The sequence below is a fragment of the Sarcophilus harrisii genome, chromosome 3, assembly GCF_902635505.1.
Source record: "Sarcophilus harrisii chromosome 3, mSarHar1.11, whole genome shotgun sequence".
Classification (NCBI taxonomy): Eukaryota; Metazoa; Chordata; class Mammalia; order Dasyuromorphia; family Dasyuridae; genus Sarcophilus; species Sarcophilus harrisii.
In genome coordinates this window covers 568675459-568692841 of record NC_045428.1, presented here as the reverse complement: position 1 = coordinate 568692841, position 17383 = coordinate 568675459, and the positions used below count along the sequence as shown (strand labels likewise).

Sequence of the window (17383 nt, the reverse complement as noted above, 5' to 3'; positions counted from 1 at the left end):
ATAGAGCACCAGCCCTAAAGTCAGGAGGACCTGAGTTCAAATCTAGTCTCAGACACTTAATACTTCCTACCTGTGTGACCCTGGGCAAGTCACTTAATCTCAATTGCCTCAGCAAAAAAAAAAAAAAAAAAAAAAAAAAAGAAGAGAAAGGAGGCAGCGCATATAGGATAATTTGGCCAGTGGCCAAATTATTTTGATTGGGAAAGTTACAGGGATGAGGAAAAGACCCATAGAGAGGTTGATTACACAACTCTTCCAGGAGCAATGATAGAGTTGATTTGATTATAGTTATGAAATTAGAAAGAGGTGGGGGCAGAGCAGAAGGGAATTTCAAGGCTGAATATGGGGGTAAAAAGAGTTTGTTTTCTGAACCTGGAGGCATTTTAGCTGTTGAGAAGTCCAAGGAGTGAAATGAAACTTAGCAGGAGCTGGAATCTCCATGTAGTGGCTCAACTGAGTCATTTCAGCCATGTCTGACTCTTTGTGATCCCATTTGAAGTTTTCTTAGCAAAGATACTAGAGAGTTGGCTGTTTCCTTCTCCAGTTCATTTTACAAATGAGGAAACTGAGGCACATGGAGTGGAATGACTTGTCCAGGGTCATATAGCTAGTAAGTATCTGAGGCTGGCTTAGCACCCATGAAGATGAGTTTTCCTGATTCCAAATCTAGTGCTTTGTGCACTGTGGCTCTCCCAGCTGGCCCTGGTTAAGACTATATAACATACTTTCTTGTGGACTCAGGATCACCAAATCTAATTGAGTCTCCCTTCTCCCAGGACAGGCACTCTCTCCAATGTACCACCTAGCTGCCAATCAAAATATCTAAGAGATAATGAAAGGCAACAGTTGTATGGGAGGAGTGTAAAAGGAAGAGAGTGTCTGAGGAGTCACCAAGGCATGGGATGATGAGTGGATCTATAACATTGTCAATTGACACACCCTATCCAGGAACAATGGTACTACGGGTTTGATTATTGAGCCCAGGGAAAGAAGTAGAAAGGTATTGTGGAGGGGAGAAGGGGAGAAGTGGTGGATATTTGTATTCCCTCTAGAGTGCATGACCTTGATGGCTAGATGGACAACTGGAAGGCAGATGAACGCGGGCTAACTGACAGATTGCACTTTCTCACTGATCCAGACAATTTGTTCACAAAGCAAAAGACTTTATATTTCCTTCCATTAGTATTCACAACCTGATAAGGTTTTCATGAATAGCATTATAGTTTCTCAAGACACTGGCACACATATCCCAGCTTCTGAGCTGGAAAAGATCTTGGAGGCCATTTAGTCCAATCTCACCCACCCACCCACTCATCTTACAGAATACTGTAATCAACCAATCAAGAAAAGAAGATAAACCTACTGTTAGAAATTGGCACATTATCCCACAAATGGGGTGGTCAGATAGCAGAAGTAGGAGGAAGCGATGATAAAGCCTGGAGAAGAGAGTTATCCAAAAGGAGAGAGGGGTCAGCACTGTCAACGACTTTGAGAAATCAAGAAAGATGAGGATTAAGTTGGCAATTGAAGGAGCCTTGGCAGCTTTGGAGAGAGCAATTTTAGTTTAGTTTAGGACAGCTGAGGGTTGAGTCAGGGAAGAGGGAGAAGAGGCAGTTACTGTGGGTAGCTTTTTCTTTCTTTTTTTTTTTTAATTATTTTTTAATTAAAGCCTTTTATTTACAAAGCATATGCATGGGTAATTTTTCAACATTGACCCTGGCAAAACCTTGTATTCTAAATTTTCCCCTCCTTGACCTCCCTTTTCCCTTAGATGGCCAGATCATCCAATACATTAAATATGTTAAAATATATGTTAAATCCAACATATGAATACATATTTATGCAGTTTTCTTGCTGCACAAGAAAAATAGAATCAAGAAGGAAAAAAAAAACTGAGAAAGAAAATAAAATGCAAGCAAACAATAACAGAAAGTGAGAAAATGCTAGGTTGTGGTCCACACTCAGTTCTGGGTGTGCACAGCTTTTTCAAGGAGCTTGGCTGAGTTAAGAGGGAGATTCCTAGAACTCTAACTTAAGGAGGATAGTAGGATGTAGGAAAACCATTTTAAAGATTGAGGAAACTTGTACATGGTTGTAGATAGCAAGGAAAGAAACAGTAGATGAAGATTGAAAATAAAGAAGAGGAGATAGAAGAGATGGGAGGTGATGTAATTAAAGGGTATTGGCAAAGAGAGCTCATTGGACAACAAAAAGGGATATTTCTTTATTAGAGACTGGAATAAAAGGGGAGAGTATGAGGGATGATGTAAGATGTAGAAAAGGGGACCAGGGGAACTCATAAAATAAATGACTTTTGTTTTCTCAGTAAAGTAAAAGGTGAGGATCTTAGCTATAGAGATTGACACAAGGTACTCAGAGACTGGAAGCAAAAAGAACGGAACAGCATATAGAATTATCGTTGAGTCATTTCAGTTTTGTACAACTCTTCATGACCCCATCGGGGGTTTTCTTGGCAGAGATACTGGAATGGTTTGCCATTTCCTTCTCCAGATCATTTTACAGAAGAGGAAACTGAGGCAAACAGAGTGAAGTGACTTGCCCAGAATCATATAATTAGTAAGTGTCTGAGTTTGGATTGAGCTCATGCAGATGAATCTTCCAGATACGAAGCCCAATGTTCTGTGCACTATGGCACCATCTAGCTGAATCAATTAGAATCAATTAGACCTGGTTAAGATTAGATAAAATATTTCATTGTAGACCAGTTAGCATCATTAAATCTGATGGGCTTTTATCAATCTTCATCTTTCTTGACTCTGTTGACATCACCAATCACCCTCTTCTTGCTCTTTCTTCTCTCTGGGTTTTTGTGACACTTCTCTCCTTTGGTTCTCACACCTACAGATGAGATAGTTCTTTCTCAATCTCTTGAGCTGGAGCTTCACTGAGGTCATCCCTACTAATTAAATGTATTCCCCAAAAGTCTGTGATGGGTTCGCCTCTCTACTTCCCTCGCTCAACAATCTCATCAGTTTCCATGGTTTTAAACTCTAACCTCAATGCAGAAGGGGAAATTAGGTGGCACATTGGATAGAGCGCTAGAACTTGAGTCAGAAAGACCTGAATTCAAATTTAGCCTCAGACACTTACTGACTGTGTGACTCTGGACCATTTAACCCTGTTTGCCTCAGTTTCCTCATCTGTAAAATAAAAAAAAAGTTGGAGAAGGAAATGGCAAACCACTATTTGGTATTTTGCTATCTTTGTCAAGAAAAACCCAAATGGGGTCACAAAAAGCAGGACATGACTGAAAAACTATGTAGATAATTCTTGGATTTATTTGTCCAGTCCTGACCTCTCCAATCTCTCACCTCCTAATAAATATTTTAGACTGAGCGTGTGATAGATATCTTAAACTCAGTCTATCCAAAACCGAACTCATTATCTTCACCACCACAACTCCTTCCCCTAGAATATCCCCCTTTCCTTCTAACTTTCTTATTAAGGGTAAAGCTATCACCATCCTCCCATTTAGACCCACAACTTAAGTGTCATCCTCACACTTTCTCCATCACCCCCATATACAATTTGCCAGATCCTCTTACTCCAAAGCCAATTCTTTTCCCTTTTTCTTTCACACTGCATAAAAACAAATCAATTGTATTTAACGGCTCTTTCAATGGTTAGTTAACTCAGGTTCGTTTGCTATATAAACTGGACTTGCTTTTTCTCAAGTCCAGCCACAAATCTGTGCCTCTGAATGCTACCCAAAGATGGGAAGGCATCATAATGCTCTAGCTCCCTCTTCTGATCATTTCTCAGTGTTTCACTCAATTAACAAAATCTCTTTGTAGTTTAGGTAGGTCCTTTCCTAAGAACACACATGATAGTATGTCAGAGCTGGAAAGGACCTTAGAGATCACCTATTCTGAGAGAGAAACTGAGAGCTGGGGAGAGGGAGGATCTTGTCCAAAGTCACAGGTAGCCGCAGGAGGACTAAAATCCAAGTCATTTGCCACTTCAGAGAATCATAGCTCTAAAGCTGAAAGCCCATCCCTTCCTACGATTGACTTGTGCAGAAATGTTGAATGTGATTGGGTAAATGTATTATAACTGGCTCCCTGCCCTCCTGAAATGTACATATGACACACCTTTTAAAATAGTAATTTATTTCTCCAAATACATGCAAAGAAAGTTTTCAATTTCAACAAGTTTGCAAAATCTTGTGTTCCAAATTTTTCTCACTCTTTTTCCCAACCCTCCTCCCCAAGATAGCAATCTGATAAAAGTTAAACATGTGCAATTCTTTTATATATATTTCCATATTCATCATGCTGTGCAAGAATTAAAAAAATCAAATCAAAAGGGAAAAAACACAAGAAAGGAAAAAAAACACACAAATAGCAACAACAACAAAAATGAAAATATTGTGCTTTGATCCACATTCAGTCTTCATAGTTCTCTCTCTGTGGATGGCACTTTCCATCACAAGATATGACACATTTTAAAATTTAATTTGCAATATTAACATTTCTCCATTAATATATTAATCAATAAACATTTATTAAGCACCTACTATGTGCTAGAAATTGTGCTATGCCTTGGGGATACAAAAGGAGGGAAAAGCCAGTCTTAAGTCTGGACAAATATCAGAACAATAAATGAAGACCTGATTTGTATATTTGACAGTTTTACAGGGGTAAATGCTCACACTAAAGTTTACTAATAAGCTCTGAGTTTATCAAGAGCTGGCTCCAGCCCAGTCCTGGATGTCTTCCCAACTTTCATGTGGTTGCTCACATAGATATCCCTTGGGCTCATGTTTTAAACATCATTTTGGAAAATATTGAGTTTTCTGTTGGCAGGATTCTTGTTCAAATATGGGGTTGAACTAGCTCCCTTTTGAGGTGCTTTCCTACTTTGAGAATATAATAGAATATAAGCTCCTTGAGGCAGGCACTTTTTATTGCCAACCAATGGATAACACATAATAGGTGATAATTGAACAAATAGATGAAGGATTAGTGAATGAATGGGATTCTGGGAAATGAATGGGATTCTGGGATTCCCTCCATCCCTTACCCCAAGTGGCACTACTGGTTCTGGAGTTAACCATTTCAGTAAGGTCACCGATTTAAATGAACCTAGAGTTAAATGAACTCAAATCTTTGAGTTTTCTTCAAGTGCTGTGGTTCTGGAGTTATCATTTCAGTAAGGTCACTGATTTAAATGAACCTAAAGTTAAATGAACCGGAATCTTTATGTTTCCTTCACGTGCTATGGTTCTGAAGTTACCATTTCAGTAAGGTCACTGATTTAAATGAACCTAGAGCATCAACACAAAATTTTGGAAAGTAAATAATTGGACTCATGAAAAAAAAGCAGCAGACTTCATCCCACTCACCACATGCCTAGAGAACACATACAAGTGAATCTTAGCACATTCAACAGTTTTTTTTTAGATTATGGCTCTCGTTTCCACACAAATGGACAGAGTCCTGCTGTTTGTTATCTAAACATAGATGACTCAATGGAAAAAGCACTGGATTCAAAGCCTGAGGATCTTGATTCAAATCCTTCTTATATTACTTTCCCCCTGAGTCACTTAGTCCCTCTGGACCTCGGTTTTCTATCTGTCAAACTAGTTGAAGTAGATGGCTTTTGGGTTTCCTTCAGTGCTATTATTTATGAACCTTGACTTGTTTTGTAGCTTCATTATATTTCTAATTATTATTAGGTTAGTAAAGTCAAAGAATTTAGCTTCAGAGAACCAAAGACAGAGCAAGAAATAGTGTGGGTAACTGGAACTGGGGCCCTCGCTCTCATGGATGGGGAGGGAGAGAGGAGAGGGAACAATTCCTCTCTCAGGATCTCAGAAGTCAGCCTCCACTGTGCCTCTACTCTCTCCCAGTCTGGGCTGTTATCCCTCTAGAATCCTACAGCTGTCCCTCTCAAGGCTTCCTTGATCAGGGCTGGGGTGCAATGAGCCAGGGGAGCACTAACTAGGTGGGACTTCACTCCCTGCCCAGAATGTGCTGCCTTATCAAGGGTCCTCTGCCAACTGAGACACATGGGGTCAGTGGGAAGACTGGCCCCAAATACAACTTGCCAGTCCTGCAAATAGTCTCAGGACTCACAGTTAATTCCCTATCTACTCTTTCTCCTGTTTTACTGCCCTCTCTGACAACCTTTTTCTGTTAAAAAGGGTTGGGTTTTTTTTGGGGGGGGGCAGGGGGGAAATTGGTCGATTTCAGAAACCTTAATTTCTATCTACACTTGACTTCAACCATGCACAAGAATATATATATATATATATATATATATATATATATATATATATATAGTATTGAGGCCATTGGGGTTAAGTGACTTGCCCAGGGTCACACAGCTAGGAAGTGTTAAGTGTCTGAGAGCAAAATTGAACTCAGGTCCTCCTGACTTCAGGGTTGATGCTCTATCCACTGCACCACCAGCTGCCCCAAGAGTCAATATATCTAACACAATCTTTTCCCCACAGCAAGCTGAAGTCCACTTGCCACAGAGGTCAGAGGTTTTAGATGTGGCCCTGGCCTTAGATATAGGACTTCAGAACAGCGAATGCAAGAACTGAAAAAGTGATCTTAGGAAATAATATATCAGAGCTAGAAAGGACTTTCAAACTCAGAATATTGGAGCTAGGAGAAAGCTTGAAATATGGAAAGTAGGAGCTGAGAGGGGCCTTAGGACAGAGAATGTCAGAGCTGAGAAGGGCCTTAGAACTTAGAATGTCAGAGCTGGAAGGGAAGGCCCTTAGAACACAGTCAGAAATGTGAGGCACTTTAGAATACAGGATGACAGAGCTGGGAAGAGACTTAGAGCTAATTCCTCCCATCTCATTGTACAGATGTGGTCCTTGAGGCCCAGACTAGAGGTATGGCTTGCCCAAGACTACCCATCTTAAAATTCGTAATTAAATTGCACATGCAGAAAACTGAAAGTGGGCCTAAGTTGAGGATGTTTTGTAGTATTTTAAGAATTTTAAAGAGTCCGATCAATTAGAACCACAACTGAAAAATCTAAAATGCTGAACATTCTTTAAACACAGGTCCTGGGTTTTTAAATGTCCTGACTAGAGCTAGAGAAAAGGGCCCTGTAGAAGAAAGATACAGAAAGACACTCACTTGTTAGAGCTTCACTCCCTTCCCTGATATTGTTGTTCAATCATATTTCAGGAGTGTCTGACTCTTATCTTTTTATTTATTTATTTTTGCTAAGGCAATTGGGATTAAGTGACTTGCCCAGGGTCACAAAGCTAGGAAGTATTAAGTGTCTGAGACCAGATTTGAACTCAAGTCCTCCCGACTTCAGGGCTGGAGCTCTATCTATTGCGCCACAATGTCTGACTCTTCTGACTCCATTTGGCATTTTCTTGGCAGAGATACTGAACTGGTTTGCCATTTCTTTCTCCAAGTGATGAAATTGAGGCAAACAAGTTAAAGTGGCTCAGACACAGTTAATGTGTCTGAGGCTGGATTTGAATTCAGGAATTTGTGAGGTCTTCTTGACTCCAGGTCCAGCGCTCTGTGCACTAAGATGCCCCCTAGCTTTCCCAGGACCCCTTTATACTCTTAAAATGGTTGAGAAATCTCTAAAGAGTTTTTGTGTATATGAATGTGATCCATCAATATTTACAGTATTAGAAATTTAAACTTATGGATTTTAAGGTATTGATTTTTAAAATCATTCTAAGTAACAGTAACAATCCCATTAAATGTTAACATAAACAAGTTTTTAATAAAAACAACTATTTTCCAAACAAAAATATAAGTGAGAAAAGCATTATTTTACATATTTTGCAAACCTCCTTAAAGTCTGGCAGAAGAGAAGGCAGCTGGATCCTCAGAGCTGCTCGGGCTGCAATCAATCTGTTGCAATATGTTGTTTTGGTTGAAGTATATGGAGAAATCAGGCCTCACACAGGTAGTTGGGGAAAAGAACATCTTAATAGACAAATAATGTCTCAGTATTTTTATGAAAATAATTTTGACCTCATGGACTTTTTGAAAAGGTATGGAGGAACTCCTAAGTATTTCTGCATTGCATTTGAAAACCACGGCTCTAGCCCATCTCCCTCTTCCATTTGTTTTTGTTTTTTGTTTTACAGAAGTGGAAATTGAGGCCTTGAGAGGGTAAATGGCTTACCCAAAGGTGGTAAACATCAGAGTTAGGGTCTTTGGGCAGGTGTGCAAAATGGCCCCTTGGATGAGAAGCAGCCCATTTCTCATTTCTCATTCATCCCTTCTGCCACTTTGCTGTTGAGAACTATACACCTATGTTGCTCCATTCTATAAAATTCACCAGTTTTTAATATATCCTTCAAGAACTAGAAAAATATTAATGTTAATTATATGGTTCTTTCCACAAGGTGTCCCTGAGAGGAACCAATTTCTTCCAAAATATTCTTCTTTGAGTTTCTTTCTTTTCTTTAAATATTTGTTTTCTTGTCATTTCTGGATAGATTAGTCCATGAGCTTCCAGGACCAACTCTCTTCTTTTAACTTCTTATCATTTATCTAATCTGAATGAATACTATCTAAAATCAGGGGTCCTCAAACTACGGCCCGCGGGCCAGATGCAGCAGCTAAGGAAGTTTATCCTCCTCACCCTGGGCTATAAAGTTTCTTTATTTAAAAGCCCACAAAACAAAGTTTTTGTTTCTACCATAGTCCGGCCCTCCAGCAGTCTGAGGGACAGTGAACTGGCCCCTATTTAAAAAGTTTGAGGACCCCTGATCTAAATCTTGTTTCCCTACAAGTAGAGTGGTTAACTAAACTTTTCCATTTATTGAACAAAAGACCTAGAAAGTCTTTATGGGTTTTTTTGTATTCTTCACACTTTTGGCAGTCTGGGGTAGCCCATGGACCCCTTCTCAGAACAGTGTTTTTAAATAGTTGACGAAAGTACCATATTTCAGATGGAGGTCAGGGCAGTATTTTTCCCCATTTACCTATGATTTTGGGAGGAAGTAGCCCCAAAGGAAGCTTGCTCTTTCTGAGCTTTGGGTTCTTGATGAGTTCATAAATGAAGCCTTGAAATAGCTAACTGTTGACCTAATCTTGAGCCAGTACTCTTAGGCAGATTCTTTAAGGTTTAACTTCTCTGGGCCTAATGGGAAAGAGGACTTTGCAAGCAGATTTGGATAAAGGAGAAAACACAATTTTTTTCTCCCCAAAGCATTTGTGTGATGGAAAAAAAACCTTTTTGCAATCAGAATGGCAGGGAGAAAAGCCCATGGGTTGGGGCTTTGCCATCTTAGAAGCTGTCATCGTACAAGGCGAAAACATTCCATTTTTCTTGCTCTCAGACCTGGGATGTGTAAGAAATGATGTTTGCCACAATAAGCAAGCCGTAAAATTGTAATTGTTGTTTTTTTTAATGCTTTGTGAACTTTTGAAGAAGGAAGCTACAGAAGAGCAAGCTTTATTAGGAGCTGCTGACCTCCCTTTATGAAGTTCTTGGTGTAAACATAGAAATTACACCAACATGTGAATCATATTCTTCTCTTTTAAAAATAAATGGTAAACATAAATGGAACACCAACAAAACACAAGCCATCAAAGGAAAGTGTGGGCACTAAAGGAGGGGGCAGAGGAGCTGTTATGTAAATGAAATCATGAATCCATGGCAACCAATTCAGTCAATAAATTAAGAGGCATTTATGAAATGCCTACTGCATGCCCAATGAGCAAAAAGAGAAACAGTCCCTGCCCTCAGAGAGCTTATATTCTAATGGGAAGGGAATGTGCCCCCTATGTGCCGGGCAGTATGCTAAGCACATTAGAGAAATATTTAATGGAGAGAGACGATTTAAAATCAGGAAGCTGAAAAGCAAAATGGAAAAAGTTGTTAGGGATGGTGCAGGATGTCAAAGTCCAGAAAGGCAGAAGCTGTTCTAGTAAGGAAAAAAATGATGGCCCTCAGTTCCATTTGGTGCTATTAGCGATGGCAAAAATTAGGGATAATGTGCTAGCCTGGAGATGAGAGGCCGAATCAGAGAATTTCAGAATTGGAAGGGGTAACCCAAATCAGAAAAGGAATCCCCTTCAGCACCACAGATTGAGAAGCATCTAGCTTTTGTGTAAAAGTCTTCAACAAAGGGGACCCATCACATCTCAAGGAAGCTATCCCACTTTTAACCAACTTTAGTTTTTAGCAGCAGCAGCACGAGGAGGAGGAGGAGGGAGGAAGAAAAAGAGGAGGAGGAAGAGGAAAAGGAGGAGAAGGAGAAATAGTCAAAAGACCCTTTTCTGACATGATTGCTCTCCTTTGGAAGTGCTCATCAGTGGCCTTCCCCAATTGTAGTGCCAAGAACTCACTAAAGAGTTCTAGGTGAGATCTGAGGAGGGCAGAGGACATAGACACTTCCTTTCTTTTTGAAAACAAATATTCTCTTCTTGCAGTCTGAGAACATACTAGCTCTTTGGCTGCCATATCACACAGTTGGTTCATTTTCATCTTAGAACCTGTTAAAACCTCCAGATCTTGCTCAGTCCAACTGCTAGCCATAGTACTTTTGACCTACCATCTTGTACTTGTGAAGTAAAATTTGAAATCCAAGTGTAAGGCCATATTTTCCCCATAAAATTTCATCTTAGGAGATGCAGTCTATCAAGCCCTTTGTGGAATTTTGACTCTCTCCTTCTTGGTTTGCATCATTTTCTGTCTATTTCATTGTTGCTGTTTTTCAGTCATGTGTGACTCTGCACCCTTATTTGGGGTTTTCTTGGCAGAGATCCTGGAGTAGTTACCATTTCTTTCTCCAGTTCATTTTACAGATGAGGAAACTGAGGCAGAGTGAAGTGACTTGTCCAGGGTCACACAGCTACAAGGTGTCTAAAGGCAGATTTTAATTCTGGAAAAGAAGTATTCCTGACTGCAGGCTTGGTCCTCTATCCATTCTGCCATCCAGCTGCTCCTATAATTTAATTGCACTATCATCTAATTCTCATCAATTCATAAATTATGCAACCAATTGACTAAATCAAGTGTCTGTGTTCTTGAGAGACAAGCAGGGTTTCTTGGAGAAATATTTTTTAAAGTACCTTGGTCTTTTATATAAAGTTAATAGAATCATAGAACATCCAAGTTTGAAAGTCCTTAGAACACAGAATATCAGAGCTGAAAGAGCATTAATAATAATAACATTTATCTAGCTTCAAGTTTTCCAAAGCACATTATAAATATTATTTCGCTTTATCTAATTTATCTAATTGTTTATTTATTTGGAACATAGAACTTTGGAATTGGAAGACAATCTAGCCTAAAGGATCTTTATGTTTTTTGTGTTCTCCACACTTTTGGCAATCTGGGGAAGCAAGGGACCCTTTCTCAGAACAATGTTTTTAAATAATTGAAGAAAGTACTACATTTCAAATGGAGGTCAGGGCAGTATTTTTCCCCATTTAACTTCATAGACCCCCTAAAGTCTGTCCCTTGGGTTCCCAGGTTAAGAACACGTGATCTAAATTCCAATACATTTGAGATAGAAAAAACCATATGCATCTGTTCTGGGCCAGAACTCTGAATTTGAAACAAAGGATTCTTACAAGGTACTAAATCAGTGGAATTGATAGAGACAGTAGTTATCTAATTTAGCCTGGTTCAGTATGATTGATTTAATCCTACAAGGAGATGTTATGGGCCAGAACTTGAAACAAGGTACTAAGTGGAATTGAGGAGACAATGGTTAAATCTAGTTTAGCATTGATTTAATCCTACAACAAATAATGGTTTCCTAATGATATAATGATTGGTGTATACTCAGTGTGGGATATATAAGGGAGAAGCTCTCAGGGTCAGAGTAGACAAGTGCACTAGAAGCTCTCGGAGGCTGAGACAGATTCATTCCATCATCCACCTTTGTGGTGGCGGGGGGCTGAAGCACAAACCTTTGGATTCAGGGAAATTCAGAAGCCAGAGAAGGCAGGCAGGAGCTCGAGTTCTTGGAACCAAGGAGAGAGATAGAGATAGGCCTCTAAGAAAGCTAACCAGGCCCCAGGAAAGGAGACAAGACTTTGAAAGAGAATAAAGGATTTGGACTTTAACTCCTGGCTGCACTTGTGGCGATTTCTGAACTGAAACAAAGACTGCCTCCAGAGACCCCAAGAAAACATCAATAGAGAACATTACATTTTAGAAAGAATATTCCATTCATCCAGAGACAGAACTATGAAAATTGAATGTAAATCGAAGCATAGTATTTTCATTTTTTTCGTTTGTTATTTGTTTGCTTTTTCTTTCTCATGTTTTTTCCTTTTGTTCTAATTTTTCTTTCACAACATGACACATATGGAAATATGTTTAAAAGTATTATACATGTATGACCTAGATCAGATTGCTTGCTATCTTGGGGAAGAGGGAAGAAAGGAGAAAAAATTTTGGAACATAAAATCTCACAGAAATAAATGCTGAAAACTATTTTTATATGTATTTGGAAAAATAAAATACTTTTGAGGAAAAAAAATTTAAAACACCTGATCTAATCTAATTCTTTTACTTTAATTCAAGAGAAAACTGAAAAGGCCTAATTGGAGATAAAGTTGCCCAGCTGACTGGTAGAGAGTCAGGGACAGGGCTGCTGGGTCTCCTGACTGCCATGCAAGGGCTATCTCCTCCTGCCATGATCTGTCCTTTCTTTCTGCCCTCTGACACAAACTCGGCTTTTGAGACAAAACTCCAGATGGAACATGAAGAGCAGATTGGCTCCATCTGTATATTTGGATTTTACCAGAGAGCAAGATCTATCCTCTGCAGTATTGATTTGCCGGACTGTCTCCTTTCCAGGAGCACACAACCCATTGCATTTTCTAGAGGCAGAAGTGGCCATGGGAGGTTGACAGAGGAGGGCGTTAACATCAGCACCAGAAATTTGAGGTGACAGCTCCTTTTGACCCCCTCTCAGCTATACATGCTGATGAAGGAGGCTGGGAGAGTGGGGTGGGAGGGAAGGAAAGCCCTGAAAGGAATCTCCCAGATGTTCACTAACCTTTAGACCAGCTTTGACTTTTGACCTTTACTAAGCTTTGACCAGAGCTGTTTGACTAGAGATCTTGGCAGAAGTGACCCTTTCACTGTCAGCTCCTCTTTCTGTTCCTTCTCTGCTAAAAGGAACTAAAACTCAGTGAAAAGGTGGAAGAGGAAATGAGGCATGAGGAAGAGATAGTTTGGATGCTGATCAAGCTGTATCATCTAATAATAATTCTTTTCTCTTCCTCACCCTCCTTCTTCTTCCTCTTATCCCTCCTTTCTTCACCTTCCTTCCCTCTTTCCATGCTTTTCCTTCCTTCTCCTCCTCCCCCACTATCTCATTCTTCTCCCACCACCCTCTTCTTTTCTCCGTCCCCATCACCTTCCTTCTCTTTCCTCCCTCTCTTTTCCTCTCCCCTCTCAATTCTGTAATCTAGTTACTGGTTTCCCTGGAACTGAATTTTCATGATCCCTATTTTATAGAACCTGGGACTTTCATGGCTGGCTTATTTAATGAATATCAGAGCCGGGACTAAAACGAAGGTCTTCTGGTTCAAGGATAGTTGTCTTCAAATATTTGAAGAGCCGTCATGTAGGAAAGAGCAGGAAGACTCATTTCCCTGAGTTCAAATCCCACGCTCAGACACATTATCTATGGTTCGATCCTAGCATAGTGATGGTATTTTGGTCCACTTCAAGAACAAAGGATATGAGGGAAGATTGGGAAATAAGCCAATATATAGCACCTACTATGTGCGGGGCACTGTGCTAAATACTTTACAATTACTATCTCATTTGATCCTCCCAAGAACCCTGGGAAATAGGCTATTATCCCCATTTTACAGATGAAAGGGAGACAGAGTCTGGGCAGACTTACTCAGAGCCATTTGGTAAGTGTGTAAGGCTTGGTTTTGAATCAAGTCCTTCCTGACCCCAGGCCAGTGTTCTCAATACCGAGCCCTCTCATATTTCTGTTATAGGACATATTCTATGGGACCTCACCTCAGGAAATGTCTCTGATCTCTGTAATAATTCCCCCTCTTTTCTCTCCCACAGGGGCGGTACACAACCTGGCCCGGGATGTTGGAGCAATACCCAACCCCGGCATTCACCACACAGCTCCCCATCCTCCAAAACCGCCCAGTGAGTGCTCACAGAAGCTTGTCCCAAGAAGTGATGGAAGGCACCCAGCCTCGTCCGCCTGTGGAAAAGAGGCCGACTAGTGCCGGAGGAAGAAGGATAGTGACTATTCCTTCAGATTCTGTCAGCAGATCTCCTGTTAAACAAGGTATCTGATGAAGCTTTCCTGTTCAATGAAGACATCCGCAGCCATTTTTGTGGGTTAATGTATACAGGGTGACCCAAAAGTCTTTGTGTACTATGAAGCAGTTGAAGCTTAAAATTTCACAAAGATTTGGGGGTATTTGGTAGCGAGGTTGTGATGATGATTGGATCGGAGAGCCAGCCTCGGAGCCAGAGAGTCCTGGTTTCTAGGTCTGTGTCTGACATCTTCAATGGCTCTGTGACCGTGAACATGTGGACACAACCTCTCAGTGTCCCAGGCAGTATTATAAAAGTGCACATTACTGAGCAGAGGCAGTTTTCTTTTGGCCATTTCCCTCCTTCCACTGATAAAACGGCAAATGTGGGTCTAAATGTATATTTTTAACTTGTCATATTGTAATGGAGCCCAATCCTGACTCTCCCAGCTCTGACCTTTTGTGTTCTAAGGGCCCTCTTAGCCCTGACATTCTGTGTGCTAAGGGCCCTACCAATTCTGACATCCTTTGTTCTGAGATTCCTCTGTGTCCTAAGGGCACTCCCAATTCTAAAACTCGGTGTTCCAAAGTCCTTCCCAGCTCTGATACTCCCTGTTTTAAGAATCTCCCCAATTCTGACATTCAGAGTTTTTAGGGCCCTCCTGGTTCTGACATCCTGTGTTCTAAGGGCCCTCTCAGCACTGACACTGTTCTAAAGTCCCTCTTGGCTCTGACATTCTGTTTTAGGGCCCTCTTAGTTTTGACATTTTCTGTTCTAAGGTCCCTTCCATCCTTAATATTCTGTGTTCAAATAATACAAGCATACCTTTTTTCCTTACTTTCCTTCCTGCTTACTATGGTGTGAAAGAAAATCACCTACACTCTACTTTAATTAAAATATGTCAAATCCACATTTTTATTAGTGTGCAAGCGTGTTGTTTTGAGAAACAGTAAGACCAGCATTTCCCCTTAAGGACAACTCTCTAAGCCAAGCAATTTCCAGCTTACATTTTATAGTAACAAAAGAAGATGAAGAAATTCTGCAGCCAGGAAAAATTACATCATTTTCAGGTAGAGTTTCAATTGAATTATTCACCAGAGGGAGCCATGATCATGTGAATGTCAGCTTGGCTCATGGGAAAGGCATTTCGAAATAAATAGACATCTCTTCTCTGGTTTGGCTTACAATAAACTAAGGAATAAAATTTCCTCTATTTGGTTAACAAAAGGACATTCCCTCCATTGATCTACACACTAATTCTGACTTTCAGGGGAAATAAGTGCAATTCCTATTTTGAGATGGTTAAGGTAGTCAAGGACCCGGAAGAATACCAGACTATAAACTCTGTTACAATATCATCTCTTAATAGCCCCAGAGAGGACTTATTGTTGTAGGCTTCTTCTATGGTCAGGATAAAGAGAAGGGGCTGGAAGGAAGATGGGAACAAAGATTGAAATGATTCTTAAGTTCAGGTCCCTCCCCTGTCCCAACCAGTAGCTGATGGAGGGAACAACTGAAGAAAAGAATACTGAAAAAGGGAATGAGGTATTCTCATTTGTGATATAAAGGGAAATTTTTTTTAGAATTTAGAATTATGAGAGATAACAAAGGATAATTACTGATGGTCAATGAGCATCTGTTTTCATACTTCCACCAGTGAGGAGCTCAGTACCATTGCTGGGCAGCCCTAGATGTTAAGAGTTTTCTTTCTCGGACTGTGCTAAAATTCTAGCGCTCTCTCTCTCTCTCTCTCTCTCTCTCTCTCTCACTCACTCTCTCTCTTTCCTTCTCTCTCCCTGCCCGCTCCCAGCTCTCTTTCTGCAAAAATTGAGGTTAATTTCTCATTAACCTCAACAAGACTGCCCAGAGTTGAACAGTTAGGAAGTGTTAAATTTCTGAGGCTGGGTTTGAACTCAAGTCCTCCTGACTCCAGGGCCTATAATCTTTTTTTTTAATGGCTTTTTATTTACAAAATATATGCATGGGTAATTTTTCAGCATTGACAATTGCAAAATCTTTTGTTCCAATTTTTCCCCTCCTTCCCTCCACCCCTTCCTCCAGATGGCAGATAAGATCGATGCATGTTAAATATGTTAAAGTATATGTTAAATACAATATATGTATACATATCCATAGAGTTATTTTGCTGCATAAGAGAATCGGATTCTGAAATATTGTACAATTAACCTGTGAAGGAAATCAAAAATGCAGATGGACAAAAATAGAGGGATTGGGAATTCTATGTAGTGGTTCATAGTCATTTTCCAGAGTTCTTTCCCTGGATATAGCTGGTTCAATTCATTGCTGCTCTATTGGAACTGATTTGGTTCATCTCATTGTTGAAGAGAGCCACGTCCATCAGAATTGATCATCATGGACAAAAGCAGCTACACCCAAAGAAAGAACTGGGAAATGAATGTAAACTGTTGGCATTTTTGTTTTTCTTCCCAGGTTATTTTTACCTTCTGAATCCAATTTTCCCTGTGCAACAAGAGAACTGTTCAGTTCTGCACACATATATTGTATCTAGGATATACTGTGACATATTTAACATGTATAGGATTGCTTGCCATCTGGGGGAGGGAGTAGAGGGAGGGAGGGAAAAAGTCGGAACGGAAGTGAGTGCAAGGGACAATGGTGTAAAGAATTTTTTTTTTCAAAAAAATAATTAAAAAAAAAAAGGAATTGATCATCATACAGTATTGTTGTTGAAGTATATAATGATCTCCTGGCCCTGCTCATTTCACTCAGCATCAGTTCATGTAAGTCTCTCCAGGCCTCTCTGAAATCATCCTGCTGGTCATTTCTTACAGAACAATAATATTCCATAATATTCATATACCACAATTTATTCAGCCATTCTCCAACTGATGGGCATCCACTCAGTTTCCAGTTTCTGGCCACTACAAAGAGGGCTGCCACAAACATTCGTGCACATACAGGTCCCTTTCCTTTCTTTAAAGATCTCTTTGGGATATAAGCCCAGTAGTAACACTGCTGGACCAAAGAGTATGCACAGTTTGATAACTTTTTGAGCATAGTTCCAAATTGCTCTCCAGAATGGCTAAATGTATTCACAGTTCCTCCAACAATGTATCAGTGTCCTTGTTTTCCCACATCCCCTCCAACATTCCGCATTATCTTTCCCTGTCATTCT

General features: G+C 40.1%; 1 protein-coding gene across 1 annotated transcript in view; it reads left to right on the top strand.

Annotated features, from left to right (window-relative positions):
• FHAD1 (forkhead associated phosphopeptide binding domain 1) overlaps positions 1-17383 on the top strand; it is a 172121-nt gene that overhangs the window by 9520 nt on the left and 145218 nt on the right. Inside the window, exon 3 of the mRNA XM_031962819.1 lies at positions 14023-14254. Coding sequence (XP_031818679.1) covers positions 14023-14254 — 232 coding nt within the window. The remainder of the gene's footprint in view (positions 1-14022; positions 14255-17383) is intronic.